The sequence below is a fragment of the Mizuhopecten yessoensis genome, unplaced genomic scaffold (genome assembly GCF_002113885.1).
Source record: "Mizuhopecten yessoensis strain PY_sf001 unplaced genomic scaffold, ASM211388v2 scaffold4823, whole genome shotgun sequence".
In the NCBI taxonomy this organism is placed as follows: domain Eukaryota; kingdom Metazoa; phylum Mollusca; class Bivalvia; order Pectinida; family Pectinidae; genus Mizuhopecten; species Mizuhopecten yessoensis.
In genome coordinates, this window is record NW_018405739.1 from 770,054 (window position 1) to 790,501 (window position 20,448).

General features: G+C 35.0%; 1 protein-coding gene across 1 annotated transcript; it reads right to left on the reverse strand.

Annotated features, from left to right (window-relative positions):
* Positions 1-648: 648 nt before the first annotated feature.
* Positions 649-13,680, reverse strand: LOC110449846. The gene is made up of 4 exons (XM_021496972.1): positions 13,272-13,680; positions 11,351-12,150; positions 1,853-1,969; positions 649-1,576 (listed from the first exon to the last, which is right to left on the reverse strand). Exons 2-4 carry the CDS (start codon positions 11,454-11,456, stop codon positions 1,155-1,157), a joined length of 645 nt encoding a protein of 214 aa, XP_021352647.1. The 5' UTR covers positions 11,457-12,150; positions 13,272-13,680; the 3' UTR covers positions 649-1,154.
* Positions 13,681-20,448: the final 6,768 nt, after the last annotated feature.

The window sequence follows — 20,448 nt, forward strand, 5'->3', positions numbered from 1 at the left end:
GATGCGCAATCATGAATGTGTTTTTGTGGTTGGGTGCTTATACTGATGTTATTACTTTAATACGTAACTATTACATAGGCTTAAACACTGTGAAAGTAATCAGGTCAGTGATCTCCCAGCATTACTTCGACACTCGTATGGAATGGTCTATCTCTAATGTGTATTACGGATTCTCCTCCCGATCATATGACTGAAGAATGCAAAATCCTTCCTTTATATGCAGACGCCATTCCAATACCTTTCTCTTTATTCTACAGCGGTTTTTCACGTTGACCATTTAGGGGCCCACTTCCTCAACACACCCAGTAAACATTAAACGTATCTTATGGCGTTCATAATATCAATTGTAAAGAATTAGTGTCCATGCTTTGCCCTTTTGGATGTTGTTATAAAAACGTAACGTACATATTATCAGAACTATTTTAAAGTAGTTTTTCTTACACAACATGCTTTCTTGGTAAGATATGTATATATACACATTTTTGTTCGATTTTTGTTTCACTATATATGTTAAACTCCTTGTTTGGGAAAAATAACTGATTTCCGTATGTCTCATTGTGATCATAAACATAAGCGGTTTCTCAGATTTTTAGAAATTTACTTCCATCTAACTTAAAAATAAAAGACACGACGTAAAACTAAGTGATTTTATTTAAATTGTATTTGACAGCACATCAGATAAACAAACATGGATATATCTCGTTACACATCTCACAAACATCCCAGCTTTCTCCCATCGAACAGTTGCAAGATTCTCATGGAATTAAAATTATTTTTCTTCTTTTTATATACAAAAACACATTAAAGTAAAACGTTTTCACAATTCATATTTTACTTTACTATGGTTCAAACAAAAACACTATTATGAATCACGTATAAAGGTATTATTCAACTTACTCAGGTGTATACCAACCAGTAGATCACGTTGCGCCATTATCACAAGAGTCTGTAAACGTTATACCACCAGAGGAGGTGGGTTTGCTATTTACAGTAAGTGATTACTAGTGCTTGTTTACAATAACCTTCTAGGAGAAAACCCCAGTAAGTAGCCTTCACTCATAGCATTATTGCAACTGTTATCACTTATCACAGACAATTGTATCACCGACAAATAACATTTCTGACAGCAGTACACAAATATCCATATACGTCTGCTATTTCTTTTTGACTGTTTTGGCTGAACCCGTTCTGGTACTGCTCGATTCGGACGCTATCCTCTCACGTGTTTGTTTCGGATTTGATGACAATTTCGATGCCATGTTTTCAGAGTCCGCCCTACGAAACACATGCTTTTTCGTCTGTCCGTCCGTTCGGGGCGATCCGTTCTCTCCGGCTGCCACGTTAGATCTCGAGTTTGTCCGACTTGAGGTAAAACTGCGTTGTTTCTGGGACAACATCTTTTTTGGTCTCCTTATAGAGGGGACATCGTCGCTCTCCTCGCCTTTTTCCTCCTCTGGTATTTTACCCTGTTTTGATACTAGGTGAGCAGGTAAGCTTAGCCCTCCAGATGAAGTCTGGTTTAAGTCCTCAAACTCAATTGACTTTCTTCTGCCCCTCGTTTTTGTTGTCTTCTTGGCTATTTTTGAAATTCAAATGAAACATTATTTAAATAAAAAGGCAAAAGAGAATTCGAGAAAAATGCTATTTATTGCTTTGCATAAATAAAAAGAATTATAAAGATGGTAATAAATTAAACATCATTTGAATATCTCATGTAGATAGTACAAGCTTTTAAAGATCTTTTTTCCATATTCAAAATCATAGATCAGTTTGTCTAATTTACACCGATATAGAAAGCAATATAAACGACAACATTAACACATAAACATAAGGCTTAGGTAATCATAGTTACCTTTATTCGATTCCACCATCTTCATCATTTCCTTGGCAAATCCAACATTATGTTTCTTCCAAAATTTAATGAGATCTTTAAAATTCTCATCGTCCTCCTCCTCTATTACGTCCATATCTGAAACAATGCAAAGGAATGGATGATGAATATAGTCGTAAAGAAAACAACATGTACCGATGTCAACAAAATGGGACAAAATATATCACAGCGTCAACATATCAGGACAAAATGTATCACAGCGTAAGCATATCAGGACAAAATGTATCACAGCGTCAGCATATCAGGATAAAATGTATCACAGCGTCAACATATCAGGACAAAATGTATCAAAGCGTCAACATATCAGGACAAAATATATCACAGCGTCAACATATCAGGACAAAATGTATCACACGGTCAACATATCAGGACAAAATGTATCACAGCGTCAACATATCAGGACAAAATGTATCACAGCGTCAGCATATCAGAATAAACTGTATCACAGCGTCAGCATATGAGGACAAAATGTATCACAGCGTCAACATATGAGGACAAAATGTATCACAGCGTCAGCATATCAGGACAAAATGTATCACAGCGTCAGCATATCAGGATAAAATGTATCACAGCGTCAACATATCAGGATAAAATGTAACAAAGCGTCAACATATCAGGACAAAATGTATCACAGCGTCAGCATATGAGGACAAAATGTATCACAGCGTCAACATATCAGGACAAATTGTATCACAGCGTCAGCATATCAGGACAAAATGTATCACAGCGTCAGCATATCAGAATAAACTGTATCACAGCGTCAGCATATGAGGAAAAAATGTATCACAGCGTCAACATATGAGGACAAAATGTATCACAGCGTCAACATATCAGGAAAAAATGTATCACAGCGTCAACATATCAGGATAAAATGTAACACAGCGTCAACATATCAGGACAAAATGTATCACAGCGTCAGCATATGAGGACAAAATGTATCACAGCGTCAACATATCAGGACAAAATGTATTACAGCGTCAGCATATCAGGACAAAATGTATCACAGCGTCAACATATCAGGATAAAATGTATCACAGCTTCGACATATCAGGATGAAATATACAACAGTCTCAACAGGCAAGAACAAAATATACCACAGTCTCAACAGGCAAAAACAAAATATAGCACAGTCTCAACAGGCAAGAACATAATATACCACAGTCTGAACAGGCAAGAACAAAATATAACACAGTCTGAAAAGGCAAGAACAAAATAAACAACAGTCTGAACAGGCAAGAACAAAATATACCACAGTTTCAACAGGCAAGAACAAAATATACCACAGTCTCAACAGGCAAGAACAAAATATAACACAGTCTCAACAGGCCAGAACAAAATATACCACAGTCTCAACAGGCAACAACAAAATATAACACAGTCTCAACAGGCCAGAACAAAATATACCACAGTCTCAACATGCAAGAACAAAATATAACACAGTCTGAAAAGGCAAAAACAGAATATAACACAGTCTCAACAGGCAAGAACAACATATACCACAGTCTCAACAGGCAAGAAAAAAATATAACACAGTCTGAAAAGGCAAGAGCAAAATAAACAACAGTCTGAACAGGCAAGAATAAAATATAACACAGTCTCAACAGGCAAAAACAAAATATACCACAGTCTCAACATGCAAGAACAAAATATAACACAGTCTGAAAAGGCAAAAACAGAATAGAACACAGACTCAACAGGCAACCATAAAATATAACAAAGTCTCAACAGGCAAGAACAAAATAAAGCACAGTCTCAACAGGCAAGAACAAATATAACACAGTCTGAAAAGGCAAGAACAAAATAAACAACAGTCTGGACAGGCAAGAACAAAATATACCACAGTCACAACAGGCAAGAACAAAATATAACACAGTCTGAAAAGGCAAGAGCAAAATAAACAACAGTCTGAACAGGCAAGAATAAAATATAACACAGTTTCAACAGGCAAGAACAAAATATACCACATTCTCAACAGGCAAGAACAAAATATAACGCAGTCTGAAAAGGCAAGAACAAAATAAACAACAGTCTGAACAGGCAATAACAAAATATACCACAGTCTCAACAGGCAAAAACAAAATATAGCACAGTCTCAACAAGCAAAAACAAAATATACCACAGTCTCAACAGGCAGGAACAAAATATACCACAGTCTCAACATGCAAGAACAAAATATAACACAGTCTCAAAAGGCAAAAACAAAATATACCACAGTCTCAACATGCAAGAACAAAATATAACACAGTCTGAAAGGGCAAAAACAAAATATAACACAGTCCCAACAGGCAAGAATAAAATATACCACAGTCTCAACAGGCAGGAACAAAATATACCACAGTCTCAACCGGCAAGAACAAAATATACCACAGTCACAACAGGCAAGAACAAAATATAACACGGTCTCAACAGGCAAGAACAAAATATATCACAGTCTCAACAGGCAAGAACAAATATAACACAGTCTGAAAAGGCAAAAACAAGATATAACACAGTCTCAACAGGCAAGAATAAAATATACCACAGTCTCAACAGGCAATAACAAAATATACCACAGTCTCAACAGGCAGGAACAAAATATACCACAGTCTCAACATGCAATAACAAAATATACCACAGTCTCAACAGGCAGGAACAAAATATACCACAGTCTCAACATGCAAGAACAAAATATAACACAGTCTGAAAGGGCAAAAACAAAATATAACACAGTTTCAACAGGCAAGAACAAAATATAACGCAGTCTGAAAAGGCAAAAACAAAATATAGCACAGTCTCAACAGGCAAGAACATAATACACCACAGTCTGAACAGGCAAGAACAAAATATAACACAGCCTGAAAAGGCAAAAACAAAATATAACGCAGTCTCAACAGGCAAGAATAAAATATACCTCAGTCTCAGCAGGCAAGAACAAAATATACCACAGTCACAACAGGCAAGAACAAAATATACCAGAGTCTCAACAGGCAAGAACAAAATAAAGCACAGTCTCAACAGGCAAGAACAGAATATACCACAGTCTGAACAGGCAAGAACAAAATATAACACAGCCTGAAAAGGCAAAAACAAAATATAACGCAGTCTCAACAGGCAAGAATAAAATATACCACAGTCTCAACAGGCAAGAAAAAAATATACCACAGTCTCAACAGGCAAAAACAAAATATAGCACAGTCTCAACAGGCAAGAACAAATATAACACAGTCTGAAAAGGCAAAAACAAAATAAACAACAGTCTGAACAGGCAAGAATAAAATATAACACAGTTTCAACAGGCAAGAACAAAATATAACGCAGTCTGAAAAGGCAAGAACAAAATAAACAACAGTCTGCACAGGCAAGAACAAAATATACCACATTCTCAACAGGCAAGAACAAAATATAACGCAGTCTGAAAAGGCAAAAACAAAATATAGCACAGTCTCAACAAGCAAAAACAAAATATACCACAGTCTCAACATGCAAGAACAAAATATAGCACAGTCTCAACAAGCAAAAACAAAATATACCACAGTCTCAACAGCCAAGAACAAAATATACCACAGTCACAACAGGCAAGAACAAAATATACCACAGTCTCAACAGGCAAGAACTAACTATACCACAGTCTCAAATTCGGTACGAAATATCAAGAATTAAGGGGGATTATGTAGTGTGATGGACTATTTCACGTTCAGCGTTTATTATGACCGCTGTAAACTTAATTTCTCAAACTAGGATATAGGGAGTAGTCTTAGATCCTGTTCCAAAATGCTTCTACAGCCCTATCACATTGTTAGTGTTTTCGATACATTAACATTATCGATCTCCACGAAAATCGATTCTATCGAGATAATATTAATTTGACATGATTCAATTGCTGATAACTATGCAATTTATTAACAGCGTTTAAATGCCCTAGCTACCATAGCAGTCTTATCTCCATTCATACCCGGACTTACCGTAGGCAGGGAATATGAATTTACCATATCAGTAGCACCAGTGAATAAAACATTAAAATGTCCCATGCGTTTAGCAAATCGACTGTTTTTGAAGTTTTAATGGATTCTGTATTTGTATTTCGGCTAAGTAAATATTTAACTTTAGTCTCACTCGCACTTCAAAAGTAGAATGAAAGATTTTGTCTATAAGGTGAATAACTTACTCCAGTGTCCGAGTCAAGAGGGGGATTAACTATAGTCTCAGTATGCTCCGCGGGCCATAAAACACATTTCATGTCGGATTTGATGTACAATCATATCATATAGACTACACAACACTTGACAGAACATGTTATTTTTGTCATGTGCTTTGATGTCCATTTTGTTTATTCCATTTTGTGTATTCCTTTTTGTGTATTTGTGTATGTTGAATAACACACACTTGTTCGCAGGTCTAGAATATCTTTTTCCAATAAAATGAATTGGGAAAGTTAAGTGACACTTTAATTTAAGTGAAGTCAGTAGAGAACGCTAAATGTAGCATAATATATATTTGTATTTATTTATATTCATTTATTTATATTCATTTATTTATATAATCTATCTGTGTGATATATAAATAATTCAATAAACGCATTGATCCATTCATCTAATGGGGAAAAACTGCAAACATTAATATGCATTTTCACATACATTCATTATGTACACACATTTTACAAATGAAAATACTGAGCTAAAATAGTAAAAAAATAAAAAAATATTTACATTGATTCGGCTACTCTTGTGGTAACCATAGTTTCTGAATCGACCTCAGATTACAACTAGGGACTTAAACACATATGTGTAACTAAATATCGACACTCACAATACATTCGTAAAGAAATACAAAGTCTAAATGTGCTAGTCTACTTTGATGCAATGAAGACTAAATATTGCAAGTGTCAAAACATGACATGAAATAAAGTTGATATGTACCTTAAAATATAAGAAAGAAACATTGCACTGAATAACCTCGACATAAAGAATAGAAAACGATTAATCTATGCAAATAACATCGTAGCACTTTTCACTTTCAATTTAGTTGTCGACACAGTATAACTAATCATAAACTCTAGGGTTGCCCACAGACACCATTCATACACACTGATAAACATGAGGTGATATAATTTAAAATAGATGGCAGCTCATTGATTAAAATCAACGGAAAGACCAATGGTTGTGTTTGGAATGACAAGTCTGTTATACAACCGTTAGGAGTATGTAGTGTTTGATTAAGACAGGGCACATTATATTTTGTAAAATGTTCATGTTTCATCCAACTATTTGTTCTTTATTACTACGACAAGCTTCGCACTGACATTGCTTTTATTCTCATGAAAAGACTGGTTATACTGGTTTATATAATTGAATATCAAAGTAATGATTTTCTTTGCTTTAAACCAATCAATGCCACAATACTGCAACACATTGGTGCAATAAATAGTTTGATAATTTATTTGATTTCTTCATCAAAAATTAATTACGATACAAAACAATACAATACAATAAAACAATATCATAATATTCAATACAATATACTGCAGTTAAATCTATTTGACATAAACCTTTATTTAGAAAACACATGTCTTTTAGAGGCCATACCTCTATTTAGAAAAAAAACTTGTCTTTTAGAGGCCACATCTATCATGGGACCTTACAGGACAATTTTATTGGATTGGTATAAATACTGTCACATATGGTAATCAGTCTGGAATAGTCCCATCTCACGGAATAGAGTAGGTGAATGGATAATGTGTAGGTGCCACCCACAACGTGGTTCGTGTATGACCAGTTTTATGATAATTAAGTTTTATAGTTATCTTTCATTAATAAAATATGATATGTGTACAATAAGGTTATCATTGTAAGAAGCGGGCTCTGGAATCCTTGCCTATTGCCAAATTCATCTTGCAATTGAGATCGTAGCAATAAATATTCGGTAGTGAAATCAATGATATTGTTTTCGTTCAAACGTTTAAAGATAACCGTATAAATGAAATTTTAAACAATAGAAGAAAAATAATGTGATATTTTATCATGTGAGAAGAAGAATATAATATCGCCCAAAGTTTTTGTGTCTGGTGTTGTGATGCATTCAAAGGTTTTAACATATTGTCCCTGATCAGAAAAGTTCTCGTAAGGTTTAAATATTTTGTACCTGATCAGAAAAGTTCTTGTTAGGTTAAAACGTATTTTCCATGATCAGAAAAGTTCTCGTAAGGTTTAAATCTTTTGTACCTGATCAGAAAAGTTCTTGTTAGGGTAAAACGTATTTTCCATGATCAGAAAAGTTCTTGTTAGGTTAAAACGTATTGTACCTGATCAGAAAAGTTTTTGATAGGTTAAAACGTATTGTCCCTGATCAGAAAAGAACTGCATAGGTTAAAACGTATTGTACCTGATCAGAAAAGAACTGGATAGGTTAAAACGCATTGTCCCTGATCAGAAAAGTACTGGATAGATTTAAACATATTGTCCCTGATCAGAAAAGTACTGGGTAGGTTTAAACATATTGTCCCTGATCATGAAAGTTCTGGTTAGGTTTAAACATATTGTCCCTGGCTAGGAAAGCTCTAGTTAAGGTAAAATGTTTTGGTATTGTCGCTGATCAGAAAAGCTCTTTCAATTTTCAGGAAAATAATGGTTGAAGAAGTGGTTTGTTTACAGCATTATTTGTAGTTGCCTGATGTTATCGATATCACTTGTTACTCTGAGTAGATTGTATTTACTTACTTTATATACTATATATGTAGATATAAAAACCTTACAAGGTATCTTATCCCAACTGAATTAAATAAAAAACAGGACCGATAAAACTGAACTCACGATCAAAGTAAAACATACAAAGTATTTGATCCAAGGCGATTACGTACCTGTCAAAAGTGACGTCACATCATCTCCAAATTGACCTTTCGTGTTAAATTCAAAAGAACTTTACTAACGTATTTAGTGGGGAACGTAATTTGTGTTGATGACGTTCTATTGACAATAGGTGGTGCACTTTTAACGAAATTTAGACAATCCAGATCTGGCGTTGATAAATTGCCATACGCAGTTAATAATATAGTTTAAAATATATACCAACAAAAGGTTAGAATGATATTTGAAACCATTATGCCATCAGATGAAACAATATTTAAAAAATAACAATCCTGACTCCCAAAACATGTTCTTTTTTTTGTATCTGGCTTTTTAATATTCTATATTTTGATTAAGATTTAATTTTTATTTTTAGGTCTTGTTATTTTACATTTTAATACTGATTATAAAACCTTCAAAAAGACAAATAAACTCAGAACTTATTGATTTCGTTTTTTTAATTTTTATGAATCTTTTCTTGTATTTAAATCACGTTTGTTTTCACTTGAAAGAAAACAACACTTGCCTATCTACGTCACATCATAATTGTTTGGGTTGGGATGTAAACAAAACAGCATACCGATAGGCAATCTTTTTGATTGGCACGTACTGCGTTCATGTAGATATGTGTTCGACCAACTATAGCTAATAAACAGAATTTTAGAAAGAGCATAAATACCGACATTACTCAATTTTAAAAGTCAATGTTTGGGTACTAGCGTAACATGGGAAATGCATCGTCTTTATCTGATAGAGTTAACACGTTTGAAGATAGTGAGCATGCTTGGCTAGTTATGTGAGCAACAAAATAAACGCTGATCTTAGGATACAATGTAGGGTACAATGTACTTACCTTCATACCTGTCGTTATAACAGGTACGAACACGAGGCTTTCTATTTGCTATACTTTACCTAGGCACTGCGTATTGAATTTCTTTAGAAAAAAATAAGAAACACTATGACTTACACAGTCTTTTTTATATTGTTGAGAGTTGTGAGGTTGTTCAGATTATTAAAAAAAACTCTTTAAGGGGGCAATCGGTGCTTTATGAATATCTACTATTTTGATATATCTTGCCAGTAGAAACAGTTTCAATAAAGTGTAATACAATGTTTGTTTTGCTATTAAGTCAGGAATATTACTAAGTACCCGAATTAAAAAAAAAAAAATGAATACTCCCTGACATAACTATTTATATACAGTCGATTAATTCATGTTTTTATGGGATTCACGTACCATCTACACCCGATATAGCTGTTGTTGTTTGTTGGTATCGACATTTAAGTCTAGTTTAGTATTTTTGTTTTGACACTGAGGATTATTTTGCTCATTTTACTTATCGCATAATTGAGGCCTTCAAGTACGGACTAATCTGACACCAGAGATTTGGGGCAGCAGCATAGCATAGTTAGGAGTGTGTCGGCCAGAGATTTGGGGCAGCAGCGTAGTTAGGAGTGTATCGGCCAGAGGTTTGGGGCAGCAGCATAGTTAGGAGTGTGTCGGCCAGAGATTTGGGGCAGCAGCGTAGTTAGGAGTGTATCGGCCAGAGATTTGGGGCAGCAGCATAGTTAGGAGTGTGTCGGCCAGAGATTTGAGGCAGACGCATAGCATAGTTAGGAGTGTGTCGGCCAGAGATTTGGGGCAGCAGCATAGCATAGTTAGGAGTGTGTCGGCCAGAGATTTTGGGCAGCAGCATAGTTAGGAGTGTGTCGGCCAAAGATTTGGGGCAGCAGCATAGCATAGTTAGGAGTGGGTCGGCATAAAGATCGCAATGTCGTGTGCTCGGTTCCTGCTAAACGATGGGAGGTATTCATTTCCTTGAGCAAGACGCTTTGCCTTTATTTGCTACTCTATTGGTTTCAAGTGTTAATAGTAATTATAAAATGTTAATGAACCGTTGGAAAGACGTACACAAAACAATACGAACACCACCAGCACACACACTCTCACACATATGGAGGTACAAAATGTGATAACGTGATAACATGTGCAAAAGAAAGGCTGCTCTTATATTCGCCTGGCTGTTTTTTATTATAAGTTTTGCCATCCGTTGAATATATATAAACGCCACAGAGAAGTTCCCTAGAGATTATGCAGGGCGATTTACAAATGTTGGTTAATAATCAAAACAAAAGGGTCTGCTGCAAATAATGTTCACGAAATAAAATATTATACTTTATTTTACAATTTTAAACTCTGTCCTTGACACACGTCCTAATTGAGTTATTATATCTGCCTTTTGAACTTGGCATTGTTTGTACGTCCCTGAGGTTGTTTTCTCTTTAGTCAATTGACTTTTGATCTATTTTTCTCGCTAGTCACTATATAGAATAAAACTCTTCAGCAATCTCAAGGCAAAAGAATTGTGGTAACTTGAAAGTAACCTAGATAAAAATAATAGGATAGACATATAGTCAGCGATTATACTGAATGACAGTGTCAAAGTATGTAGTTTATAGTAAATATTGAGGCATATGAAGGTTTTTTCTTAAATTGTAGATTGCACATATGAGGTATAAATATACAAAAATAAGGATGCTGCAGGCTTAGGCTGCCATAATAAAATTATGAGTTTTTAAACCAGATTAAAATCCATATCTCTAAATGGTTGATACATCGAGTTTCTAATAGTAATCTTACCATCTGCTGTCGGTTTTTGACCCTCCTTGACTCGTATACGACTCATCCGTCGTCTTAGTGCGTCATACTCCGTGTCCAGTCCCAGCTGGGCTTTTGGTTTCGCCATTTTACCACAATAAGTATATAAAAACAGGTTTGCAATAAAAAGTTTTTTCACAATAGGATTGCTTCTTTATTTTCGTCAAATACTAGTCCCAAATCTTTGTTTCATGCGTGTTCAGCACGTTTGAAAACATGTTCCATATTAATCTGATATAAGCGAACAATGCATGTGCACCAATAAAGCCTTGAACAATGCACGTGCAACAGTAAAGCCTTTTATATTTATCACTCGTATGTTTCCAGATTGGTGATTATATCACTGCATTCTGTCTGTGATCGTTCCTCCGTGAATCGTAATCATTCTCAAGTACTGTATACTTTGATATACAATCGTCCGTGACTGTTTCACGTTAAAGATCTGTATAATACACTCGTCCCCTGTTGTAGTTGTCCTACTTTCAATACACCCCACTTTACTGTGTATTAACACTGACCACTACCACGCGAAAAAACAATTTTACGACCAATTGCCTCCATAGAAGATATCGGGAGAGCTTTGACCTTATAAACCTAAATCGTTCTTCAGGTGGAACAATATTATCACTTATCATCAGCGATTACACGTTACACGCAAGTGTTGTTTCGGAGGTCATTGTTATGCCTTTCAGATGTGTGTATCCTGACACAAAATGAACTTGTTTTAAAACTTTGGTCCGACAGACGTGGAAGGTATGGGTACAGGATTTCCTCTGTACTGTCTGAAAATATGACAATGACAGCAACAATTAACAGCAGTAGCACACCACTGACACTTATCCCTGATCATAACATTGATGTGATATTTCTCTTTCTCTCAATTAATGTCAATAATAAAAGATCAGTGAAAGTTTGTAAGTGATTTAAGGGAAAGGGATAGAAACTCTGAGAAATAAACATATAACACCCTGATACAAAGTCCAGGTGTTCCTGTTTACTAGTAAATCTCAAACCATATTTTGATTATAAACAAATGTACATTTCGAACTGTAAACACATGTATTGTAGCAATACACAGCCATAATCAAAATGTAGAAAGAAGTAAAATAGGCATTTGACCTCTAAATAGAACTTGAACTAACTAGCAACAACTCAGTGGTATAAACATTAATTACATTGTAACTAGTAAAAATATAATGGTGAAAATATAATCACTTATTTCCCTAGTGTGATACATATCACATTTGAACCTTTTCACATTATTCTGGCTAATCAGAGAACCATAATTTCCAAAGATACCACACCTTCTTAATAAGGTTATGATGTCATAATCGAATGGACAAGACAGTCTTAGCGCTGTTTTACTCGTCATTGGCAACGATACGGTAAAAATTATTCCTTGTTTCTATATCAATACCAGTGATCATTCAACAATAAGAACATGTTTAAGGTAACATACATACTAGTACATTATCCAACTTGACGAAATACATTCCTACAAGTCATTATTGAAATTTCGCTCAGATCGATAAGCTGTCCATTTGGTTCTAAACAAACTATCAAAAACAGGTGCCCGTTTAACAAATGATCTTTAGATTACTTTCTTACCCCCATAGACCAGCATAAATCAAGTAAAGAAAAACTAAATTTAAGCAAGTTTTCGTCAACTTCAGTAATGTTTTGCTAGTGGAAAATCCTTAATATTTCCTTTGTAAAGGAACTGTCGTCAATTTGTAGCCAGATGTTACCAAACTGATAAATCTTATTCCGAATAACTCCATGGTCTTTTTTCAAATCTCATATTGCTGGTATATTTCAGTTCAATTTATGCTTATTTGATGAACTAAATCCTAGAACAAAGTTTGCTTACATCCATGTTTATAGATCCAAGTCAGGTACTTACCGGTGTCTGCGCCTAGTTCAAGTGTGTTGATACATGTCGGGCTTATCTTGGAACTGAAGTAATACCGGTCAGTGCGCTCTTAAACACTGATTGCACTTATCACCAACTGATTACATTATTATAAAGCATTGTTAATACTTTCACTCACAGGTATCTACACCTTCGACGTACGTCACTGGCGTAGCGTACAGGATTGTTTTACACTCCGTCTATAATTATTCACCTCGCCAATAAACGTTGTTGATTGTTTACGATCAAGCCGTTAAGTGAAAACTTGGGTAAATTATGTCCTATCAGATCCTGCGGTGTCGAATTTTGACGTCGTGTACCGGACGGGTGTTCCGACTGTCAATGGTCCTTGCTTGTAGGTGATCATGACACATGGCGTGGTAGCGACGACCTTGTGCTTGCCGTTACCCCTTTCCAGATGTAGTTGTATTTTTCCCTCTGAGGTTTCTTTGTGCAGATTTTTACGCGTAATTAAACTTTACCGTGTGTATATGATCGATTACGCATATTTTCGTTTTAGCGCCCCAATGTAGGAACCAGCATTCCTTTAACATAACAGTAAAGTGTATTTTGAAGACAATTGCAACAATAATTGGTATATGACTTGAGCAACAGAACAAATATGTTATGCTTTTGTTAAGATCTAAAATTTGATGTTTCTTGTGCAAGGATATTGTAAATATATGATTGTACTTTAGCAATCAAATAAGTCGTTGCTGGCTGACTACCGTGTTTACTTTGCTGTACCACTAATGGCGTTGAGAAATTTCGTAAAGTATATGGACGGGACATTGCTGTATTATTTCATTAATGTATCATGAAATATGTTTACATTTGCTTATCATTTAAGTAGCGATCGTGAAATATATCTCAGAAACTAACGTCATATAAGATTTGCTTGTAAACATGCCGATCGATATATTCGTCTTCCGTAAAACTTCAAAACTATTATTCTCTCTGTTTAACGTTACATTCCCAGTTGAAAAAGTCTCGATGAAATAATGTTTTAGAGTAGTTATGATAAACCTTCTCGCCAGTCCAGACATGTCACAGTAGTCCACGTGATATACTGCCAGGGCCTTTCATGGTTACATGATCAGTCTATCAATCATAAGTCCATATCCTTTCAAAAAAAAGGTTTTAGTGGAGTTCAAAACCCCTGTCGCAAACGAAATAATCAACATTTAATGAAAAAGGATATTTTTGTACTCAAAATCCATTTGTGAAATAGGCATGTAATTGAAAATGAATGGCGAGTAACCTTATCCCATTGATGACGGGGACTATCAGCTGGCCATAATACAACTGATAAAAAACGTACCGGATCAAGAAAATTGTTTCCCATTAAGAAATACGAATTGTAAAGGCAACCCTAAACTAGATACAAGATATTCAAGGTAATAATATATGTTAATTGCTATTTTTTTCTTTGTCATGTTTAAGCAGGTTTTCCAATCAAAATTGAATTATGTTATGAAGATCGCATTACTATTGAAGAAAAAACCTCTAAAGATCAAATTAAATGTTTAAATAGTTTACATTACACGTGTATTTTGGGATTGTTATATACCTAAGTGTAATGAAATATTAAACTTAAATAATCAAAACTTTGCAGAATATAACGTGATTACCTTTAAATCCAAAGGAACGACATTCCATTAACTCTAGGCATTTAAATATGTTCTGATGTACCTTAAGAAACGAGAAAGATTTGTGTATTTTGAGCGTTTGGCACTGTTTCTGAACTGGGTCGGTTTCGTCGAACTAGGAACGTAGTTATCTGTTGTTGTTTTCTGGCGTAACTTGACCAAGACTTTCCAACATGTCTGTTAGACTGTACAACAGGGAGCTTTAGGCCCCTGGTGTAACCGAAGATTAAAGTTTGACGTCAGGGGTTTTACACTCTGCAGTCCTAACTTAGATATTGTTCATATCTGTGATCCTTGATAAAACTAGTGTTTGTCCGCTTCAGATTGAAAAAGTATAGTATGTGTTGTTAAAGACGCTCGATCACGTAAGTCAGCTGCTTGTTTGATGTAAGTAAATTATTGTTGCTATGGAAATTAATGACAATAATAATTAACACATTTTGTTGTTTAACGGTCGTTTTTATTAACGATGTCTGGAACAAGTTGGAATATTTTACCAGCGTTTCATTTCCACTAGTTCATTACCACTGGACATCCTAGCTGAGTTTATGTATACTGTGTATTATAAAATGAAAACATGTTCAAAATAACACAGACTGCGTAATTATAATTTAATCATTTACATTTATATTTTTTGCTGAATAATAGTATAGTATACATACAGCAGTAATTCACTTGAGATGTTATGTAATTAATATGTGTGTATTGCTCATTCAGTATAGATCATTACTTACCTTACACCTACACAATGATATTTCGTGATATCATTACAAAGTGTATATAGGGCTCGCACAGAGTACGTCATGACGTCTGTAATGCTCGCAGGTCAAATAAGGTAGAAATTGCCCTATACGCCTAAATCCAATATTAAATGGCATGCAGTATAGATGCATATGTTTTTTGTCCTAATATATAACTCACTGTCGTGGAGTCGACAGAAAGAATAGGAACACGCTATGGTAACAATACTGCCGTACACAACAGATATTTCAAAATATACATATATCATAATACTGATATTAAACAGTTTGGAAAATTCCTAATTGAAAATAAATATTGTATAGATATTGTTTATTAAGATTAATTCTCGATTGCTCTTTCTTATCAAATATAAAAATGACCCGGTAGAATAATGGAATCCTTTTGCAATATTAGAATTGCATATTTCTTTTTAATTTTTAACATTTCCAAAGCAGTAATTCCAGTATTAGCAGTAAAAAAGGGGAAAGAGATCGGCATAAGTGGCTGTACGGCATACACTAAACACATACCGGCATGTTATCATTAGGTGGGTGATAACTTGATACGTGGAGACCTACTGTTACAAGTCAGAAAGGGAAATAATATATAAACTACAGCGACACAGCGGCATTAATTCGGCCGAAAGCAGAACGTAGAAACGAAACAACAAGGTCATGGGGGACACCAAACAAATGGAGAGACAACAACACGAACCGAGAAAAGGAAACGAAAATCAACAACACGAACCAAAGAGACATCTAAACAAAGGAAAGACAACAACAGGAACCGATGACATACTAAAACAAAAAGAAACACTAGATCAGGAATTCGGGAGATACCAAAAATGGAAATCAAGAACAGGGACCAAAGAGACAAAAAACGTATTTACGGCGTAATTACGAACAGGGACCAATGAGACAAAACTTTGTGTTTTTGAATGGAGCAGCATTTGCATTCCAATGCATTGTACTCATGAAGATGTCATCAAGCTGATAATGACGATTGGATATCTAGGGCTAAACATTAGGCTAAACACTTGTTATTTATGTTCAGTCTCGGGTTGTATTTCAAACCGAACTCTCTTGGTAGAATGTGTGCTGTGCTTTTTAACGCAGCAGAAGGGAGGTAACCTCTGTAAATGTATTAACGCGTCCGTCATATCACGACAACAAACCAATACGCGTGTCATTCAAACGATTTTATTTTTTGTGTAATTCATGTTTCGCATACTGCATCACAAAAACAAGATCAGAATAAGTATTATAGTAATGTTTTAAAGAAGCTACGACTGTCATTGCTTGGCATTAATCCTGCATGGAATTGTTCTATAATGTCAACAGATGTCCAACGCTGTCAACAAGTGTCTGCATTGTAATCTGTAGAAGACTTTTATTGAACGGTGCCCACAAAAACGCATTTAATCGATACTGGAAAGAGGATGGTTATCTAGTCCAATCAATGTCAGAAAAATAATTAATGTCCAATCAAGCGACAAAGATAGTGGTAAAGTTTGTGGGTGAGTGACCCCCAATATCAGAAATCTGTTTTAAAGCAAGATGGTATCTGTGAAAAAATTAAGCACCGTCGACAGCTATCTACAAATGGTTTTGGCTGTATATCGAATTAACAAATGACGGGTATGAGGTTATGGAATATAGAGACGGCGTTGTCAGCACATTGATCATCTCTTTCTTATATATAGTTACATTGATTAATGTACTTGTACCTTCATCGAACAGCAGCCTTATCTAAATATCAATAAACGTTCATGGTGGGAAGATAGGCTAACAAGTGTAGAACAAAGAAAAATACCGATTTGTGTATCCAAAAACATCATGACCTCAGTAATTATGACGAAAGTCTAATAGTTTTATAGTTTCTTAGTCCCTGAACATTTGTACTCACTTAAACTATTTTTATATTGGAAGTTAACTAGTTCTACTCTAACTTTTAAAATTAATAAAATTAAAATTTACTTCGCGCCTCAGCTTATGTTTCAACATTAGTTTAGACCTAATGAGTTTTCTAAGTGTTTTCTCCTCAGCATCACAGATAAATCAAAGACGGACGAATAAGCTGTATGATGCAGTGGAATAAGCTGTATGATACAGTGGAATAAGCTGTATGATGCAGTGGAATAAGCTGTATGATGCGGTGGAATAAGCTGTATGATGCAGTGGAATAAGCTGTATAATGCAGTGGAATAAGCTGTATGATACAGTGGAATAAGCTGTATGATACAGGTAAATAAGCTGTATGATGAAGTGGAATACACTGTATGATACAGGTAAATAAGATGTATGATACAGGTAAATAAGATGTATGATACAGGTAAATAAGCTGTATGATGCAGTGGAATACACTGTATGATACAGGTAAATAAGATGTATGATACAGTGGAATAAACTGTATGATACAGTGGAATAAGCTGTATGATACAGTGGGATAAGCTGTATGATGCAGTGGAATAAGCTGTATGATACAGGTAAATAACCTGTATGATACAGTGGAATAAGCTGTATGATACAGGTAAATATGCTGTATGATACAGGTAAATAAGCTGTATGATAAAGTGGAATAAGCTGTATGATGCAGTGGAATAAGCGGTATGATGCAGTGGAATACGCTGTATGATACAGGGAAATAAGATGTATGATACAGTGGAATAAGCTGTATGATACAGTGCAATAAGCTGTATGATACAGGTAACTAAGCTGTATGATACAGTGGAATAAGCTGTATGATACAGTGGGATAAGCTGTATGATGCAGTGGAATAAGCTGTATGATACAGATAAATAAGATGTATGATACAGTGGAATAAGCTGTATGATACAGGTAAATAACCTGTATGATACAGTGGAATAAGCTGTATGATACAGGTAAATAACCTGTATGATACAGTGGAATAAGCTGTATGATACAGTGGGATAAGCTGTATGATGCAGTGGAATAAGCTGTATAATGCGGTGGAATAAGCTGTATGATACAGTGGAATAAGTTGTATGATACAGTGGAATAAGCTGTATGATACAGTGGGATAAGCTGTATGATGCAGTGGAATAAGCTGTATAATGCAGTGGAATAAGCTGTATGATACAGTGAAATAAGCTGTATGATGCAGTGGAATAAGCTGTATAATGCAGTGGAATAAGCTGTATGATACAGTGAAATAAGCTGTATGATGCAGTGGAATAAGCTGTATAATGCAGTGGAATAATCTGTATGATACAGGGGAATAAGCTGTATGATGCAGTGGAATAAGCGGTATGATGCAGGTAAATAAGCTGTATGATACAGTGGAATAAGATGTATGATACAGGTAAATAAGCTGTATGATGAAGTGGAATACACTGTATGATACAGGTAAATAAGATGTATGATACAGGTAAATAATCTGTATGATGCAGTGGAATACGCTGTATGATGCAGTGGAATACGCTGTATGATGCAGTGGAATACGCTGTATGATACAGGTAAATAAGTTGTATGATACAGTGGAATAGGCTGTATGATACAGTGGAATAAGCTGTATGATACAGGTTAATAAGCTGTATGATACAGTGGAATAAGCTGTATAATACAGGTAAATAAGCTGTATGATACAGTGGGATAAGCTGTATGATGCAGTGGAATAAGCTGTATGATGCAGTGAAATAAGCAGTATGATGCAGTGGAATAAGCGGTATGATGCAGTGGAATACGCTGTATGATACAGGGAAATAAGATGTATGATACAGTGGAATAAGCTGTATGATACAAGTAAATAAGCTGTATGATACAGTGGAATAAGATGTATGATACAGGTAAATAAGCTGTATGATGAAGTGGAATACACTGTATGATACAGGTAAATAAGATGTATTATACAGTGTAATAAGCTGTATGATACGGTGGAATAAACTGTATGATACAGGTAAATAAGCTGTATGATGAAGTGGAATACACTGTATGATACAGGTAAATAAGATGTATGATACAGTGGAATAAGCTGTATGATACAGGGAAATAAGCTGTATGATGCAGGGGAATACGCTGTATGATACAGGGAAATAAGATGTATGATACAGTGGAATAAGCTGTATGATACAGTGCAATAAGCTGTATGATACAGGTAACTAAGCTGTATGATACAGTGGAATAAGCTGTATGATGCAGTGTGGTTCATTTTTGGCTTACTGTATCTACCAAATTTTTAAAGTTGCAATTACGTTCATCTACCACATCATCCTACCGTAAGTTTTTATGAGGACGTTTTCTATGTACGTGGTCTATACATTACCTATAGATACATATATGACGGTATGTTACGGTAGCACACAACAATAACCACTGACTGTTGATGATTCTGTCTTACTTAAGGTTCGAGCATGGTCATGGTGAATGGCTAGGATGTGATATGGTTAAAACAGGAAAACTAGCATTCGTTGAAAATCAAATAACAACTGTATGGTAAATAAGCAACTTACTATTTGAATAAAAACAATGGAGTTAGGGAGTTTATTTTCATGTATTGTAATGTATTTAAATAAATATACAAGTGCAGTCACTCACATAGATCATTGGTCATCTTCAAAGAGTATACAGTTCACTGATTGTATCAGCTTCTGTGTAAATAGTCGGTTCGTTTTATCCTCCGTATCATTTGTAGCTTTCTTTTTTGTATTGTGAAGTTTATCTGATGTTTTTAATTTGAGTACTGGAGGATACTACACGTCTTATATCTTATAAAAGGAGTATGTCCTTCGGTGTGTACATGCAGTCATTATATACTTCAGC

Excerpts from the sequence above, each read along its gene's own strand:
- LOC110449846 (XM_021496972.1), bottom strand. The coding sequence starts at position 11,456 with ATGGCGAAACCAAAAGCCCAGCTGGGACTGGACACGGAGTATGACGCA. Across the intron at positions 1,970-11,350 it reads TCAAAAACCGACAGCAGATG|ATATGGACGTAATAGAGGAG; the intron begins GTAAGATTACTA and ends GCATTGTTTCAG. Across the intron at positions 1,577-1,852 it reads GATGGTGGAATCGAATAAAG|CCAAGAAGACAACAAAAACG; the intron begins GTAACTATGATT and ends TTTCAAAAATAG.